The sequence below is a fragment of the Crinia signifera genome, chromosome 7 (assembly GCF_055691185.1).
Source record: "Crinia signifera chromosome 7, ASM5569118v1, whole genome shotgun sequence".
NCBI lineage: Eukaryota > Metazoa > Chordata > Amphibia > Anura > Myobatrachidae > Crinia > Crinia signifera.
The window spans coordinates 185,528,745-185,547,017 of record NC_139223.1 but is presented as its reverse complement, the minus strand read 5'-3'; the positions used below and the strand labels follow the sequence as shown (position 1 = coordinate 185,547,017).

Genomic DNA, 18,273 nt, shown 5'->3' with positions numbered 1-18,273 from the left:
CAGATAGAGGACATATTGCTGGAAAGCAGGCTTCCAAAGTGGGTAACAGCAGGCTGTAAGTGTGGATGGTGCCTGTGTCCCGTGGTCCGCAGCTCCAGCGTGCTGCTTGATGATTTCCGGGGTCAGACTGCTGACCTCACAGAAATCCACCAATAGCGGCACTTCATAAACAGCAGTGTCGGATGACACGGGTCGGGGCCTTTCTGACCACACAGACGAGCCGTGTCCGACCCTGGTAAAGACCAGGGTTCAAAAGCAGTGTTGTTGAACACGGGTTTTCTGAGCGTGGCACTTTCAAACCGCACCGTGACCCGTGTTTAGGCCCCGCGAACACGGCAATAAGCCGTGTTCGGAGTGCGGTCTGAAAGCGGTATAAATTGCAAATGATTATATATGGAGGTATTGTATTAAATTGGTGCAGCTTTTATGGAATTATTTTAGCATGGATTTGAATTTTTGGGTTCTGATTGTGCATGTGCAATTAGTGCACTGCTGGTAATATGTTGCCATTATAAATAAATACAAGTCGCCATTATATTCTTTTTATAGTAACATTATCTATTACTTTTATTATTATTATTATTATTATACACTGAATGCAGCGCTGTTAAATCTTAAGTCAACCATCAGTCATGTATCTAGCACTGTGCTGTAAGTGACATAACCTGTTTGGTTGATTTGGGCAACTACTCATTAAGGTGAGAAACTGACGGGTTTATTTAGTAAGATGGGACCAATCAGATTCTATTTATTATCTTCTAGAAGGTAGATTCGGATTGGTTGCCCATAGCAACATACCATCTTCAATAGAACGGCATCCTTCTTAAATAAAGCGAATGGTGCCCATACACTAGGGCGGATATTGCATACAATCCTTTGATTTCGACCACATCTGTGCGACAAATCGAAGTATTGTACGTACCTCGATTGGGTCACCCGACGCAGGCCCACCGGTCGAATGTCACGTCAATAGATATTATGTGCTGCACAAAATATCTTATTGCATGAGCGAACTACATGCAACTGATCAAAATCCAATCAGTGGCAAGAACGGCTGGCGGCAGTGTAGAGGTGGCGCTGTGCAGGAGGGCTGGCGGGCGGCAGGGTTCAGCGGTAGCAGCAGAATTTGAAAAAACTATTTTAAAAAACTGGGCCGCCCTGATTGGCTGAGAGAGCTTACAGCCAATCAGAGGCTTCACATTCAGGGGGCCGCTGATTGGCTTAGAGAGAGCTCCCAGCCAATCAAAGTGCCACACAGTGTTTTAAATAGTTTTTTCAGATTCTGCTGCCGCTGCAGATCTCCGCCTGCTGCACTACACGGACCCATGCCGCCAGCCCCCCTTCAGCACCCGAAAAAGCACTTTGTGCACCATAAGACTCGGATGGAGATAACGTGGAGGGGGAGAAAAGTCACTCAGCTCCTAACGGACATGCCACAGACTGTTTGAAAAATGATAACTAGGGCCATTTGGCTGCTATTTTATTTCCATCCAAGCCTTAGTAAATAAACCATTAAGATTGGCAGTCTGTGAGCTGAACCATCAGGGCCAGTTCGCTTTTTGACCTAAAACTCATTTTCAAAACATTTTCTGCAGAACAGAATCTGCAAGATCAATATAAAATGACAGAGATCAGTAGAGCTACAAGAAGAAATACAAAGGACTGGAACAAGCAGAATGTAGCGCTCCAGCATATGTGGTTTAAGAACCCATACAAACCCCCCCTCCTTGTCCCCTTTGGCTGAAACCATCCAATCATTAGGAAGTGAAGTAGTAAGGTCCATAGCAGTAAGGATCATTAATCCCATCTAGAGTGCAACATTTGTATTCAATCCCCTACAGAACGCCAGTTGATCTCTTACACTGCCAGTGTGAAGAACACAGGTTTTACCTGGCATTTATATGCTGGCGACTGCAGCGCCGGACCCCGTTCTTACGGCTAGGCTAATTTCCGGGAGAAGCAGTTCTACCCGGTAATTTGCCTTTTAACACTGAAAAAAAAAAAAAACAGTGTTAAAAGGCAAATTACCGGGTCGACATGCTTGACCTGGGAATTTGCCTGCAGTGAGAACGGGGTATAAGGGATACATTTACCAAGATGGGAGTTCTATTGAAGATAGGATGCTGCCATAGAAACCGAACAGATTCAACTTCTTAATTATTTAGAGCCTTCTAGAAGATAATGGATGGAATCTGGTTGCTATGGGTAACATCCCATCTTCTTAAATTTACCCCTAAATGTATGGCCAATACATCTACAGATTGATTGTCAGATTGGAACAAAAACCTGGTATTACCTGAATGACAGTTTGGCAGTTTTCCAGCAATTCAAAGCAAATTTTCAACTGTCATTTGCTCTCATCCATAACCAGGATTTTGTTCAGACCAGTTTGTCAAGGAAAGAGGAAGAGAAGTCTGCACTCTACTAAGTATTTCCTATGTATTTTAGTCATCTGATCCACCTTATTTTTATTTTTGGTGGGGGTGCTATCTTTAACAACAGTGAATTTGATGCACACATTTATGCAATTTGTATATTTATTTTCATTTTATTCAAGTTTCATTAAAAGCGACCCTTGCGTTTTTCTTTTGTTTATTGAAACTCAGGGACATAAGGCATTCGACACGGTGAAATAAGAGGTTAAAATCACATACAGGCCTTTATTCAGATCTGATCGCAGTACTAATTTGTTTGAAAAAGGGCAAAACCATGTGCACTGCAGGTGGGGCAGATATAACGTGCAGAGAGAATTAGATTTGTGTGAGTTATTTTGTTTTTGTGCAGGGTAAATACGGGCTGCATTATTTTTACGCTGCAATTTAGATTTCAGTTTCAGCACACTCCACCCAAATTTAACTCTCTCTGCACATGTTACATCTGCCCCACCTGCAGTGCACATGGTTTTTGCCCATTTTCCCCCCAAAAATTGTACTGCGATCAGATCTGAATAAGGGCCACAATTACAGACAACATACATGGTGCACTAGGGATAAGTTTGAAAAAACAGTGCAGAAAATAGTATTAAAATATAGAGTCCCAGTTATGCCGCGTGCAATACCCCTTTCACATTGCAGCTCTTAACCGGTATATTGCCTTTTTTTAGCCTTTTAAACCGGTTAGAGCTGCAGGGTGAAAGCTCCAGTCTGCATTTACCGGTTACAAATAACTGGTACTTGCAAACGGGTAAAAAGCAGAGTCCTACACAGTTCAGAGACGTTTTTATGCAGTGTGAACGGCTCTGAACCGTTATATAGGACTCAGGCAGCAATTAGCACTGAGCTGGTTATCAGCGCAGTGAATATTTAATAATCGGGAGCTGCTAATTACATATGCACATATCTAATAAGTGGCTCATTCATATGCGCATATGTAATGAGCGGCTCCTAGTAACCTGTGCAAGCCCGCTGCCCGGATGCGCAGCCAGGTACCAGGGGAGAGAAGGGGTGTTACTAGCTGTGTGGGGGGCCCTGTTCTTTACCGACACCTGTGGCTGCCGCCCCCGGGTCAGCCCCTGAACCCGCTCTGCCTACTGCATGGTATATTACTGGTTAATTACGTGTACCCTTCACAACGGGCTCAGTGCCTTATGTCCCTGAGTTTCAATAAATAAAAGAAAAACGCAAGGGTCAATTTTAACCCCTTCCTGACACAGCATGTTTTTGCCTTCCTGACAGAGCCCTTTTTTTCAAATCTGACATGTATCACTTAAGTGGGGATAACTTTTTTTTGCTTTTACTTATCCCAGTAATTTTGAGATTGTTTTCTCGTGACACATTGTACTTCAAATTAGTGGTAAATTTGGGTCGATACAGTCTGTGTTTTTTTTGTGAAAAATACCAAAATGTCGTAAAAAAATGGAAAATTTAGCAATTTGCAAAATGTTAAATTTTCTGCTTGTGAGACAAATAATCATACCACTCAAAATAGTTAATAACTAACATAGACCATATGTCTACTTTATGTTTCCATCATTATTTCAACTTCCTTTTAATTTTTTTGGACACTAGGAGGCTTACAATATGAATAGCAAATTTTCAAGAAAATTTCAAACACTGATTTTTTTAGGGACCAGTTCAGTTCTGATGTGACTTTGAGGGACTTGTATGTGAGACACCCCCATAAATGATGCCATTTCAAAAACTGCACCCCTCACAGTATTCAAAACAGCATTTTGGAAGTTTGTTAACCCTTTAGGTGTTTCACAGGAATTAAAACAAAGTGTAGGTGAAATTTCAAAATTTCATTTTTTTTGCAGATTTGCAATTTTAATACATTTTTCTAAGGAACACAGTAGATTTTACTAGAGAAATGTGACTAAAAATGTATTCCCCCAATTCTTTTGTTTTCATAAATATCCTATATGTGGCCCTAGTGTGCACGTTGACCAAACCACAGGCTTCATAATAGAAGGAGCACCTACTTGATTTTGGAGCCTCCTTTTTATGAGATTATTTTTTAGGCACCATGTAGGTTTCTAGGCACCATAAGATGCTAAAATTTAGGAACCCCCCCACAAGTGACCCCATTTTGCAAACTACACCCCTCAGGGAATTCATCTAGGGGTATAGTATTGTGGTACAACTGGGCAGTGAAAATGAAAAATTAAATTTTTTACACAAAAATGCAGTTCTGGCTCAAAATTTTTCATTTTCACAAGGAATGAAGGAGACAAAGCACCCCAAAATCTGTGCCCCAATTTCTCCCGAGTACGGCAATGCCTCACATGTGACCAAAAAATACCATTTGGGTGCATTGCAGGACTCAGAAGGGAAGGAGTGATTTTTGGATTTTGCAGCTCAGATTCTGGTGGAATGTTGGTGGGTGCTATGTCGCATTAGCAAGACCCCCCAAGCACCAATACAGTGGAACCCCCCCACAAGTGACCCCATTTTGCAAACTACACCCCTCAGGGAATTCATCTAGGGGTATAGTGTACATTTCAAACCCCCAGGGGTTTTACCAATTTTGATACAACTGGGCTGTGCAAATGAAAAATTACATTTTTTACACAAAAATGCAGTTCTGGCTCAAAATTTTTCATTTTCACAAGGAATGAAGGAGACAAAGCACCCCAAAATCTGTGCCCCAATTTCTCCCGAGTACGGCAATGCCTCACATGTGACCAAAAAATACCATTTGGGTGCATGGCAGGACTCAGAAGGGAAGGAGTGATTTTTGGATTTTGCAGCTCAGATTCTGGTGGAATGTTGGTGGGTGCTATGTCGCATTAGCAAGACCCCCCAAGCACCAATACAGTGGAACCCCCCCACAAGTGACCCCATTTTGCAAACTACACCCCTCAGGGAACTCATCTAGGGGTATAGTGTACATTTCAAACCCCCAGGGGTTTCACCAATTGTGGTACAACTGGGCAGTGAAAATGAAAAATTAAATTTTTTACACAAAAATGCAGTTCTGGCTCAAAATTTTTCATTTTCACAAGGAATGAAGGAGACAAAGCACCCCAAAATCTGTGCCCCAATTTCTCCCGAGTACGGCAATGCCTCACATGTGACCAAAAAATACCATTTGGGTGCATGGCAGGACTCAGAAGGGAAGGAGTGATTTTTGGATTTTGCAGCTCAGATTCTGGTGGAATGTTGGTGGGTGCTATGTCGCATTAGCAAGACCCCCAAAGCACCAATACAGTGGAACCCCCCCACAAGTGACCCCATTGTGCAAACTACACCCCTCAGGGAATTCATCTAGGGGTATAGTGTACATTTCAAACCCCCAGGGGTTTCACCAATTTTGATACAACTGGGCAGTGAAAATGAAAAATTACATTTTTTTTACACAAAAATGCAGTTCTGGCTCAAAATTTTTCATTTTCAGAAGGTATGAAGGAGAAAAAGCACCCCAAAATCTGTGCCCCAATTTCTCCTGAGTACGGCAATGCCTCATGTGTGACCAAAAAGTGGCAGGACTCAGAAGGGAAGGAGTGATATTTGGATTTTGCAGCACAGATTCTGGTGGAATGTTGGTGGGTGCTATGTCGCATTAGCAAGACCCCCAAAGCACCAATACAGTGGAACCCCCCCACAAGTGACCCCATTGTGCAAACTACACCCCTCAGGGAATTCATCTAGGGGTATAGTGTACATTTCAAACCCCCAGGGGTTTCACCAATTTTGATACAACTGGGCAGTGAAAATGAAAAATTACATTTTTTTACACAAAAATGCAGTTCTGGCTCAAAATTTTTCATTTTCAGAAGGTATGAAGGAGAAAAAGCACCCCAAAATCTGTGCCCCAATTTCTCCCGAGTACGGCAATGCCTCATGTGTGACCAAAAAGTGGCAGGACTCAGAAGGGAAGGAGTGATATTTGGATTTTGCGGCTCAGATTCTGGTGGAATGAATGGTGGGTGCTATGTGGCATTAGCAAGACCCCCGAAGCACGGTGAAATTATGAACCTAATAATCCATAGATGTGTGGTATATTTTAAAACACTCCTTTATACATAGGCCGGGTTTGTCGGGGCAAGTGTCACACTGGAAAATAGTTTGCTTTCTTATTCCCTTTTTATAGCAAACTTTGCACCTTTTTTGTGTCCTGCCCTTTTTTCCAGTGGAGGGGATTTCATCAGGAAAATGCTGCCCTGGTACAATACGGGGGCCAGTACTAGAAGTACTGGGGCCCTCTGCCTGCTGGTTCCCAAATATTAGGCCCTTTATGACTTCCTCTTGAAAGTGCATAAATGTCCCCCTCTGGCTGGTAGAACGGAATAGCACGTAAGCGTTATACAGTGCCATCTGGATGATATACACGGCCAGCTTCTTGTACCAGATTTTTGTTTTCCGCAGGGCACTGTACAGCTTCAGTACCTGATCTGAAAGATCCACTCCGCCCATGTACCTATTGTAATCCAGGATACAATTAGGTTTTGAGGTGTGGGTACTGGTACCTCGTACAGGGACGGAGGTGGTACTGTCTCCGTGAATTGTTGTCAGTATAAGGACATCCCTCTTGTCCTTATATTTGACCAACAACATATTTTCGGTGCATATTCCCCTGCTTTCACCCCTTCTCATTACTTGGGCAATGTGCGTTTTTGGGAGGCCTCTTTGGTTCTTGCGCACAGTACCGCAAGCTGCTGTACCTCTTGAACCAAGGGCCTTAAACAGGGGGATGCTAGTGTAAAAGTTATCCACATAGAGGTGATAACCTTTATCCAGGAAGGGGTGCACTAAATCCCAGACAATTTTTCCACTAACACCTACGAGGGAGGGGGGGCATTCTGGCGGTTCAATTCTTGAATCCTTCCCTTCATATACCCTAAACCTGTGAGTGTACCCTGAGGTGCTTTCACACAGCTTATACATTTTTATGCCATACCTTGCCCTCTTACTGGGAAGGTACTGGCGGAATTTAACCCTTCCTTTAAAATGTATAAGGGACTCGTCTATGCAAATGAATTTATCTGGGATGTACATCTCTTCAAATTTGGCACTGAAATGATCAATGACCGGCCTGACTTTGAATAGCCGGTCAAAGGTGGGATCATCTCTGGGTGGGCACTGTGCATTATCGTTGTAATGCAAAAATTTAAGGATTAACTCAAAACGAGTCCGGGTCATGGCCATACGGTAAAGTGGGGTGCTGTACAGAACATCTGTACTCCAATATTGCCTAATTTCTGGCTTTTTTTACTATGCCCATATGAAACACCAGACCCCAAAACGTCATCATCTCTACTGCATCTACAGGGGTCCACCTAGCAAATGATGACGTGGGGTTTTGAGCAATAAACTGCTGGGCATATAAATTAGTTTGGTCCACCATTAAATTTATAAAATCATCAGAGAAAAATAATTTGAAAAAGTCAATTTCTCTGAGACCTGTGGAATCAAATTGGATTCCTGGCATGGCCAAAAACTCAGGAACCTGGGGCTCAAAATTGTCTGGTGGTGGGGTCCATACGAGATCAATTATTGGGGGGGGGGTCTCAGCTGCTCTACGGGGGCGTCTTTGAGGGGGTCCCTCATCACTAGAGGAGGAAGAGGAGCTTAAGATGAATCCTTCAAATTCCCTGCTTGCCTCACTGGCTGTGTCAGAGTCAGAGGCAAGCATGGCATATGCCTCCTCCGCTGAATACATTCTTCTGGATGACTGGGATGACATTTGGGATGACATTTGGGATGCCATTTTTATTTTTGTGTTTCTGGTAGTGAAATGTTTCAACACGTGTATAGTGTAGGGGGGGTACAAACTTTATTTCAATGTAGTATGTAGTGTGTAGTGTGTATGTAGTGCAGAAAAAAAAAAAGGTCCTGCGCCAAAAATTGAGCACAGATGTTGGTCAGTAACGTCCGTCACTGAACAGCGCTCAAAGGCAACAGGAATTTGATCAAAAAAATAAAATAAAAAATTAAAAAAAGACCCCACAGCACCCTCAAAAAAAAAAAAAAAAAAAAAAAGGTGATCAGTGATGCGACACTGATTACCAGTGAGGGGCAGCAGGTGCACAACCTTTGGTGCAACTGACAGTGCAACTGGCAGCAACTGACAGGTATATATAAAAAAAAAAAACTCTGCACCCCCAAAAAGTTGCTGATCACCTCAGATATAGTGATCAGCACAAAAGGGGGGGGGCAGCAGACACAAAATATAGCACTCTCTATCTCTCTCTATCTCTCTCACTATCTCTCTCTCTCACTATCTCTCTCACTATCTCTCTCTCTCACTATCTATCACTCTATGACACTGCAGCAGCAGCACTGACAGTTATATATATATAAAAAATAACCCCTGCACCCCCAAAAAGTTGCTGGGGGTGCACAAAAGGGGGGCAGCAGACACAAAATATAGCACTTTCTATCACTATCTCTCTCTATCTCTCACTACCCTGCGCCCCCAAAAAGTTGCTGATCAGTTAATTTATACTGATCAGCACAAAAGGGGGGGGGGGGCAGCAGTCAGTTGCACACGCAGTACAGCTGTATATATATAAAAAATATATAGCACAATCTGTCACTATCTCTCTATCTCTCTCTATCTCTCTCTATGGGGCAGATGTATTAAGCCTGGAGAAGAGATAAACTGGAGATAAAGATAAAACTGGAAGAGTTAACGCACCAACCAATCAGCTGTGTTTGAAATATGACAGTTGGAATCTGATTGGCTGGTGCGTTATCTCCTTCCACTTTATCTCCAGTTTATCTCTTCACCAGGCTTAATACATCTGCCCCTATCTCTCTATCTATAACTCTATCACACTGCAGCAGCACAAAATATAGCACTCTCTGTCACTAGCTCTCTCTATCTCTCTCTCTCTAGCTATAAATCTATCACACTGCAGCAGCACAACACAGCACAGCACAACACAGGAAGTCACAAGAAGTAACAAGATCCAGGAACGCTACAAGCAGTGATCAGGTAAGTATTTGCAAGGATTAGGTCAGTATATCGCGGCAGATAGGCACGGTGACCGCACTGCACGCAATTCCAGACCGGAATGGCGTCTGCAGTGCAGTCACCGTTAGTTTAAATCACCCTCCATGGCTGTGATTGGTTCGTCGGTCCGACGAACCAATCACGGCCTTTGGGGGCGGGTGGGGTGAGGTGGGGTGACACCAGTGTCACCCTTACACCCCGTGGTGATTGGTGCAGGACTTTACAGCACCAATCACCACCGATCCCTGTGTCACCGGCGAACGTTATTCGCCGGTACACAGGAAAACGCTGTGAATGGCTGTTCACACTGAACAGCCAATCACAGCGATCGCCGACGGGGGGGCGGCATCGCAGCCCCCCCTGGGCATGCAGGGACAGGTCTGCTGTCAGGGACAGCAGACATGTTTAAACTGTCACCGCGTCTATAGACGCGGTGACAGTTTAATGGCATGACGTACATTTATGCCATGTGTCGGGAAGTACATCCCGGCCATGACGTAAATGTACGTCAAATGTCGGGAAGGGGTTAATGAAACTTTAATCAAATGAAAATAAATACACAAATTGCATAAAGGTGTGCATCGAATTCTGCAACCTCTTTTTCTCTTTTGTTCAGACCAGCCAGATTGGACAATGAATCTGTATGGCCAGCTGTAGAACTCCAGACAGAATATGCTTTGTCTTTTTGCAATCTTACTGGTCAATCAAGACTGCATGGCACACAGTGATACCAGCCCTTCCTGAGCTTGTAATAGTCAAACATTAACAAGACACTAGAACCTGATATTTAAATTACAGACATAGGGCACATGGGTAAAGGAGTCAAGAACAACAGAAGCACAACTTACAAATGATCCATTTCTCCATTGCGTCCAGCGAGAGATATTCACACGGCATCTGCAAGTTAAGCGGGATAGAACATCTATAACAATCACACGTGATCAATTCTCATGGCTTTACATTGTATCTATATAAATTAGAACTACATGGAACATTTTCCTTTGTTTCAAAAACAAATTTTCTTTTTTTATGTTTTCCAAGCCTGCTACATTTATACTACAAGCAGTAGATAATGGCTCATAGACCAGGTGTTATGTTGTTTATGCTGTCATACCGTATCTGATTGTGCTGGGTTTAACATTGTACTTGGGGCACTGATCAGGCTCAGGAGTTGTGCGTTTCTCCACTGTTCTGCTGAAAGGTTTCTCCGAGGATAAACCATCTGAAGTGAAATTAGGGCATCGGACAAAGACTGAAACAGAAAACACAAAGCGATGCTCAAATCACTGCATAACCGAAGGAGAACTGTAATATTCATACAGTAAAAAAATAAAAAAAAAATAAAGAGAACACTCTGCTGTTTAATAACTGCAACGATTAAAATCACAACTGTGAGAGGATGCCGTTATTTCGAAAGATTCTATATTGGTTAGGGAGCTGCAGTACTAATTAGAACATGCACAAATGGGAACTTATCAGACCGCCAAAACCTCACCGACCAAATTTGCCAAAGTTTGCCAAGCAAAAGAAAGTGAAAGCAATAAAATGCCACAGGCAAAATAAGAACAATGTGCTGTAATCTCATAGCCCGCACACCTCTATCCTTCCTGCCACACAAGTCTTGTTATAAATAAGGTGTGAGCTCAGTGTACCTCTGTTACACCGGGTGCGTTTTTTTTTTTTTTTTACAACATTTTCCATTAAATAGAATATTATTTGCAAAATGGAGTGAATAGGACGCACAAGCAGCTTCTGCTGATTAAAATAATGTGCCATGTCTATATTTAAGGTGTGAATGCCGCGGTTATCTGCATAAGAAACAGAACATTACAGTGTTTTCTTGGAAACCAGTGTAATGTAAACTTTCTTATCCAATTACTGCCGCAGTCACACAGCGACTATAGACATGACACACTTTTCAAATAGCAAAAGCTGCCTGTGGGTCCTATTCACTCCATTTTGGAAACAAGACGGCAAACTAATGGAAAAAGTTGCATAAAAGATGCACAGTGCTACAGAGTTGCACCATAGGCATGTTTCAACTACTACTACTACTTCAATACTTGTTGGTCCAGCATTACATGTTGCCACCGAGTACCTCTGATCACTAGGTTCCCTATACCTCTTGCCCACCTGTCGGGAGAGAATTCTAGAGGAGAGCCAGAGCCATCAAAATATCCAGGTATGAAGAGGTGGCTACGTTTGGAATTAGTCCTCCCCTAATTCTACAGTATAACACAGGACACAGCATCTGATTTTATACTGGCTTTATTCGTTATTCAAAACCAGAGCAGTTCATTCCGTGTGGCCATTGAAAGCAAAGCATCTAAGTGAATACAGAACAACAACTTAGCTACCTATCTCTTCTGCTGTCATTGTGCCCAGAATATGGTCGCGCACAGGATAATGGTACAGGTAGAGTATCCCTTATCCGAAATGCTCGCGACCACGAGCATTCTGTTTAAGGGATTTTTCCAGATTTTGGAATATATTTTTTTTTTTTTAAACATACTTACCTGTCCCCTGGTGGTGCCCCGATGGTCCTTCGGCGTCCACGGCAGGCCACCAGCACCGTCTCCGGCATCTCCAGCGGTCCCAGGAGTGCATTGCGCGAGTTCCCAGGCGCGCCGATGACGTCACCGCCGCACGCACACACTCGCGCAATGCACTCCCGGGACTGCTGGAGACGACGGAGAGGATGCTGAAGGCCTGGCGTGGAAGCCGGGGGACTTGGTAAATATAAAAAAAGGGTTAGGGGGGTAAAGAAAAAAAATTATAATAATAATAATTCGAATTATTCCAAAAAAAACCCACTGTTTTTGGAATAATTCGGATACGGGATGCCCGGATACGGGATACTCAACCTGTTTCGCTCTTCTTATAACATCAATGTGCTTCACAATTAGAGATTGCATCAAGTATGTTATAAGGGAATACATTAGGAAATATGCAGCCAACCAACATCACAGCTACTGCAGAGCAACTGACCAGCTTTGAACGATGGATTAAAGGGTGGACAAATAGGAAGTGAATTTCAACAATGTATTAAACCCTTTGAGTGCCAACGTTGCTGTGAGAGGCATGCAAAGTATCTGCTAAAAATGCCGGCGTCCCTCACCACAACTTTTTCTTTTCTTTTGGTGCAATATTTAACTAAACTTCAATTAAATGTATTTGTACTTAAAGAACAGTCGCTGTGAGCGGCGCCGGCATTTTTAGCGGCTATTTTGAGGCTCTCTCTCACAGCAACGTTGGCACTCAAAGGGTTAAGTTAAACTCTCAAACACATCGTCCCATCGTTATAGCCATGTCCTATGGTGTGAATCTATATAAAAACACTTATTAGCTATGAGACTGCAAGCCATTACATTTGTTTATGTACTACCTGGTGTCAGACCCTCTGTAATACCCTAAAAACAGCTGTTTAGATCCCAAATAAACCTGGAAAGATGATGATGATGATCATCATCATCGGCTATTTTTCCTTCACATTAATATATCGTACCTTACTGTGGGGTACAAACTCTTCCATCATCTTTTTTAAAGGATTTTCATAGTCTACAATCATCTGTCCAAGTCGAGGATATTCCCGATCACTAGCAAGAACATAAAAATATATACTGTAACTACAAAGAAAAACTCTATATTTGTAATTTTTAAAATGACAGATAGAAAAATAGAATAATTAATGCAAACTACAAATAAAAGATTATAATAACAATAATCATTTACAAAGGCAGGTATTCAATGCGGCCGGCGAGGGGTTAAACAGCGAGGATTGCAGAACACCAGCGATCCTCGCTGTTTAACCTCCTCTCCAGCCGCTCGCCCTATTCAACGTTCCGGGGAAATCCTCGCCGTCACAGGACGGCGAGAATTCCCCAAAACAGCAAGACCTGCGGCTAATGCAGAAAACTTGCCCACAGCATTGAATACCTGCCACGCTTGTCTCTGTCTTTTTTAAGGATTTTATCCCAAGGCTTAGTGCTAGAAAGGTTAGAAGGCTAGTACTTAAATGCAACATAATTCACATACCTGGAACCGTGAGTCATTTCATGAGAGTAGTTGTAGAGCCCTATAATTGCTTTTCGCTCTTCAATCCGGGAAAGCATTATCATTAGTGTAGTGTAAGTTATTATCAGGTCTAAGTAATTCTTGGTTAAATCAAAGTTGACAGTCTGCAGAACAAAGACAAGATCGTTAACAAAAGAAAAAGGCCTAACAAATTATACAAAAAAAAGGTAGCTATCAAGGAGAATGGAGAATGGATATGGCAAATGGTCCAGTCTGTCATAAACTCAGCACTACCAGATTGCCCCCCTCCGACTCCAGCCACAATGCTCCTGTGCGCCCCAGTCGACCAGTTACTCACCCCTTCCAACAAATTGATCCTTCATATCACCTGTGCTGCTAAACTTCAGGTTGCTAAGGCCTGGAAAAAGCCTATATCCTATCAAGAATAACTAAACCGATTCTGATTTGTCTCCAAAAATGGAATATATTACTAGCCTCCAAAATGACACAGTGGCGGAGTTTCACAAAGTATGGCAACCATGGTACTCCAAGAAACCTGCCTCTCCCTGGACTTGCTTAAACCGATCTGTATTTTTGCCTTCTATTTCTAGATTTCCACTTTCCTGATTTACCTCACCTCTCGTTGTTATTTTAAACCCACACAATCCAGCCTTCCAACCATATTAACGCCGTACGCATCTCTCTATACTCACCCTTTCCTCCTCCCCGCATGTCTCACTCACGAAATCTCATCTCCCACTCTTTTTTTCCCATTCCCATTTACTTTTCCCTTTTTCTTTCTTTTTATTTTTAGATCTGTATTAATCTCCTTTGGGTCATATTAGCCTGTTAATAGGTTACACTAATACCCGTGACCCCCGTGTTCATTTATGGCACATGAGACTTTTGTATCTGATTTTATTTTTTATTTTTAAAGTGGCAATCATTTATTTACAAGGAAAAACCAGGTTGGATTCTATTGTAAATGATTGCCGCTTTAATAAAACATCCAAGATTGAATGGCATCCTACACCTCAGGGACACTCCCACCATATTTCAAATTCCCCCTGGTAGCTGCACAAACCCACTGCTCTATTACCCACTGATACAGTCCTGCAGGGCTCAGATACACACATTTCAGTTTATTACTTAAAGCATCATTGTGCAGTTTCACACATTTTTCTATACTTACAATATCAAAGAAAACTTGACAAACATCAATAGTGTTTAGCAGTTCACATACATGATCCTGGAAAATAATAGGAACACGATTAACAACCACAATTAGCAGTCATTGCACAGTACTTGTCCTCCCAGCCCCACCGAAATAAACACATCTCCATGACACAGAACTATAGACACTGTACTGGGAGCGGAAACACTTAAAGTCCATACACACTGGGCGGTTTTCCCTAGCATTTATGCTGACCCTATGATGGGGGGGGGGGGGGGGGGGGGGCGGAATAAAAATAAAATAAATAAATAAATTTGCTGGGCTTGTAAACGCTCACTGCATACAGACTGAGCATTTTTCGACCATCTTGGTGATTTTCCCGGGGGAAGACGACTTTCCATAGCAGGAAAGTTGTCCATTCTGTTGCTCATCTGCTGTTAATACCAGCAGATAAGCGGCAAGGCCATAGATTATGCGGAAGCGCGCATCAGCGCTCACCACTCATCGCTGCCCTGTACACACTTGGCAGCTTTGGAGCTAAAAGCAGCCCGAATGGGGTAAACTGAGCTGCTTTCAGCTCAAAAAATGTCCAGTGTGTACGGGCCTTTAGGTGCACTATAGCTTTTGCTGCAGAAGGTGACCTAACGACAATGGAGACTAGTCTGTTCATACTATCCTCTCAGTCACAGGACTGGCCACGGAGATATAAGCAACCAGATATGTGGTGGTTGTGCCGAATATAGATTATTATATAAAATTGGCCACATACTGTTCGGAGAGGGGTGACCAAATTGATCCTCGAGATCTAGCAACAGTTCACATTTTCCATGCCACCTAGCTGGTGCACAGGTGCAGTCATTACTAACTGTCACATTATCAAACATTTGCTGCGTTCATTCTTACTAACACATTCTACAGATCCACAGGTGGCCTGGAAAACCTGAACTGTTGGTAGATCTCGTGGACTGGTTTGGCCACCCCTGGTGTAGGAGTTTCAGATATAGAAGACTGGGTGATTTTTTCATCACTGGTTCTAGCCAAGGTGACTAGTGACTGAGCAGATCCCCATACCTCCCAACTTCTGTGTTGGGGAAATAGGGACACTCGAAAAGGGGGTGGGGTATATGCAAATGAGGGTGCGGCTTATGCTAATTAGCCGCATCCTCATTTTCATACGAGAATAGACGCTATGCGCATGCGCACAGTGTCTATTCTATTAGATTGGGGGGTCTCCCAACTGCCACCCCCGCAGCAGGACAATGCCTGCCGCGGGTGGGACAGCGGGACAGGACCCGAAAATCGAGACAGTCCCGCTGTAATCGTGACAGTTGGGAGGTATGGATTCCCCCAACCTTCACAATAAAAAGCATATTGGATTTTGAGTGGATAAAATGAATGTTAGCAATATCCAATTAGCTAATGGATTTGCCTGGGGCTATCCAATTAGCCCTGATAACCTGGTATTTATGAAGCATAAGCCCCATATTCAATCCCAGCCAAGTTTTCACCAAGAGAAAAAATAGTCACTTTTCGATTTGCCCTATTCAATCCCAGTGCTGATTTTTTTTTTGCCTGGGTAAAAAATCCAGCAACGGTGAAATTGCACCACGTGTATGTGTAAAATTGCCACAAATTCACGTGGTTTTGGTGAATTTGTGGTCGCCTCCTCCCAAAATGAAATGGCATGGACGAAAATGTATTCGAAAACGGTTGAAAATTCCGTGATTGAATACTAATAGGCGAATCTTTGCCATTTTTTTCACCTGGTCAAAAACTCGGTCAAGATTGAATAGGCTCCATAATCCCTGGTAAGCAGCCCGCGGATCCACGCTTAAGGTGCATACACACACACAATGCGATTTGGCCAATGTACAATTTTGGCTATACTGTACTATAGATTGTAAACTTTATAATCAAACTTGAGCTGCCTGCACCTTCTATTTATTCTTGCAATACCGACCCTTCGGGAGCGCACGTCGGCATTGCAAGCTGTGTACATATGCGATATGTTTTTTACCAAAATATGGAAAATCTAGTTCATATCAGTAGTTAATATCACACCGTGTGCATGCCCCATAAACACATCAGTCCAGGAAGTTATCCCAGATCCCATCTATGTCAACTAGGACTATTGATAAAGCCAACTCTCTACAGAACACTTCTCATTCATAGTCTACTGAATGGAAGGCCGCCACAAAACCGATAGGCACAGAGGTCCATTGATCTCTGTACTGTGCTGCCTGCGCTATCAAACACAGACACCAGTGTGGGACGGTCACATCTGTGATCACCAAGTAAAGCCGAGAATACACCTATTATAAGAACGAGACGAGTGGCGATCTAAAAACACTAACCTTAAATTCCATAACATCCACAAATGTGAAGTAATAAAGTGCCAGGTTTTTCAGAATCTCAGATTTCTCTTTCTGGAGCTGCGCAAGCTGTTGCTGTAAAATCAAAGGCAAAAAATCAGCTAAAATAAAACAGAACAGAACAGTTAATCTATCAATCGTTCGGCTGGAAGCTTTATATGTAAGAGATTCTGTAACCGCACTTACCACCCGGCCAGCGACTTCTAAAGACTGACACATTTTTAAAAAATCGTTTTACGCAATATAGCAAAAGCACAGAATGGAGAGAAAAAAAGGCCAATCACCCACAAAATTAATAGTAAGATAGGGGTTAATCAAAAGATAGAGGAAAGCAACAGTCTCAGATGTAGACGCATAGGACACGTAAAATTCTGAACTTACCAAACAGAATATCCAGGCAAAGCCACGTTACGCATGCAAAATAAATGCAGATAAGAAACATAAAATACAGTAAAAATGATCGAGAACTAGAAATAGTCACAAGAACGACAGAAGCAACCAAAAAAAAAAATACATAACGAAAGAAAAAAGCAGAAACAGTTGTTAGACACGAGAGAATAATGAGCAAGGCACGTAGAGAGATATTAGAGCGCCAGGATACACAGTTAGGGCGATAGTGTGAGTTCACAATGAGAAAATGCACATTAAAAGCAAAGCGATTACAAGAACCCATAGCATGAAGGCCCGTTCGAGTTAACGCTTTCTCCAGGAGTAGGTATATGGAATGCATAAAAAATCAATACAAAACCATTTTCTTTATATTGATTCTATGGACGGAGTGTAATGCTGCCCGAATCCGGTGGCAGTGTGGGATGCAGGCCGAACTCAAACAGTTTTTTAAAGGGGCAATCATTTACAAGGCAAAACCATGCCTGGTTATTGACTGCTCCTTTAAAAAAATCTGTCCGAGTTTGGCCGTCATTCCACACTGCCTCTGAACTCAGGTAGCATTACGTTCCGCCCTATGTGTTAAGTTTTTTGTAGTTTTTGTTTTAATGCTTTATTTTATATGTGTTTGGTTTATTTTTTAAAGGTCAGGCTTTAGTGCTCATTCTAGCACCCGCTATCTTTGAAAACCCATGCAGTTCCTCTTCCCTGCCTGGGGTGTCGCTGTCTGCTGTGGTGCTTCTAGCACAGTCTGGTTTGCACATCAGTGCTGATATAAAGACCACACTGTGCTAGAAGCAGTACAACAGACCATACTGTGCTAGACGCACTACAGCAGACAGCGACGACAACCCAAGCAGGGAAGAGGAACTGCATGGGTTTTCAAAGATAGCGGGTGCTAGAATGAACACGAAGGCTCTGCTTTAAGTT

At 42.7% G+C, this 18,273-nt stretch overlaps 1 protein-coding gene across 4 annotated transcripts in view; it reads right to left on the bottom strand.

Annotated features, from left to right (window-relative positions):
• The window catches only part of NCKAP1 (NCK associated protein 1), a 96,529-nt gene that overhangs the window by 40,207 nt on the left and 38,049 nt on the right, over positions 1–18,273 (bottom strand). For 2 of the 4 annotated variants that reach the window (XM_083154679.1, XM_083154681.1), the window contains 6 exons: positions 16,939–17,031; positions 14,603–14,659; positions 13,432–13,574; positions 12,902–12,992; positions 10,511–10,648; positions 10,245–10,293 (listed from right to left, as the gene is read on the bottom strand). In XM_083154679.1, the coding sequence (XP_083010805.1) occupies positions 10,245–10,293; positions 10,511–10,648; positions 12,902–12,992; positions 13,432–13,574; positions 14,603–14,659; positions 16,939–17,031 (571 nt within the window). The remainder of the gene's footprint in view (positions 1–10,244; positions 10,294–10,510; positions 10,649–12,901; positions 12,993–13,431; positions 13,575–14,602; positions 14,660–16,938; positions 17,032–18,273) is intronic. The other 2 variants (XM_083154680.1, XM_083154682.1) reach the window with 1 other exon arrangement.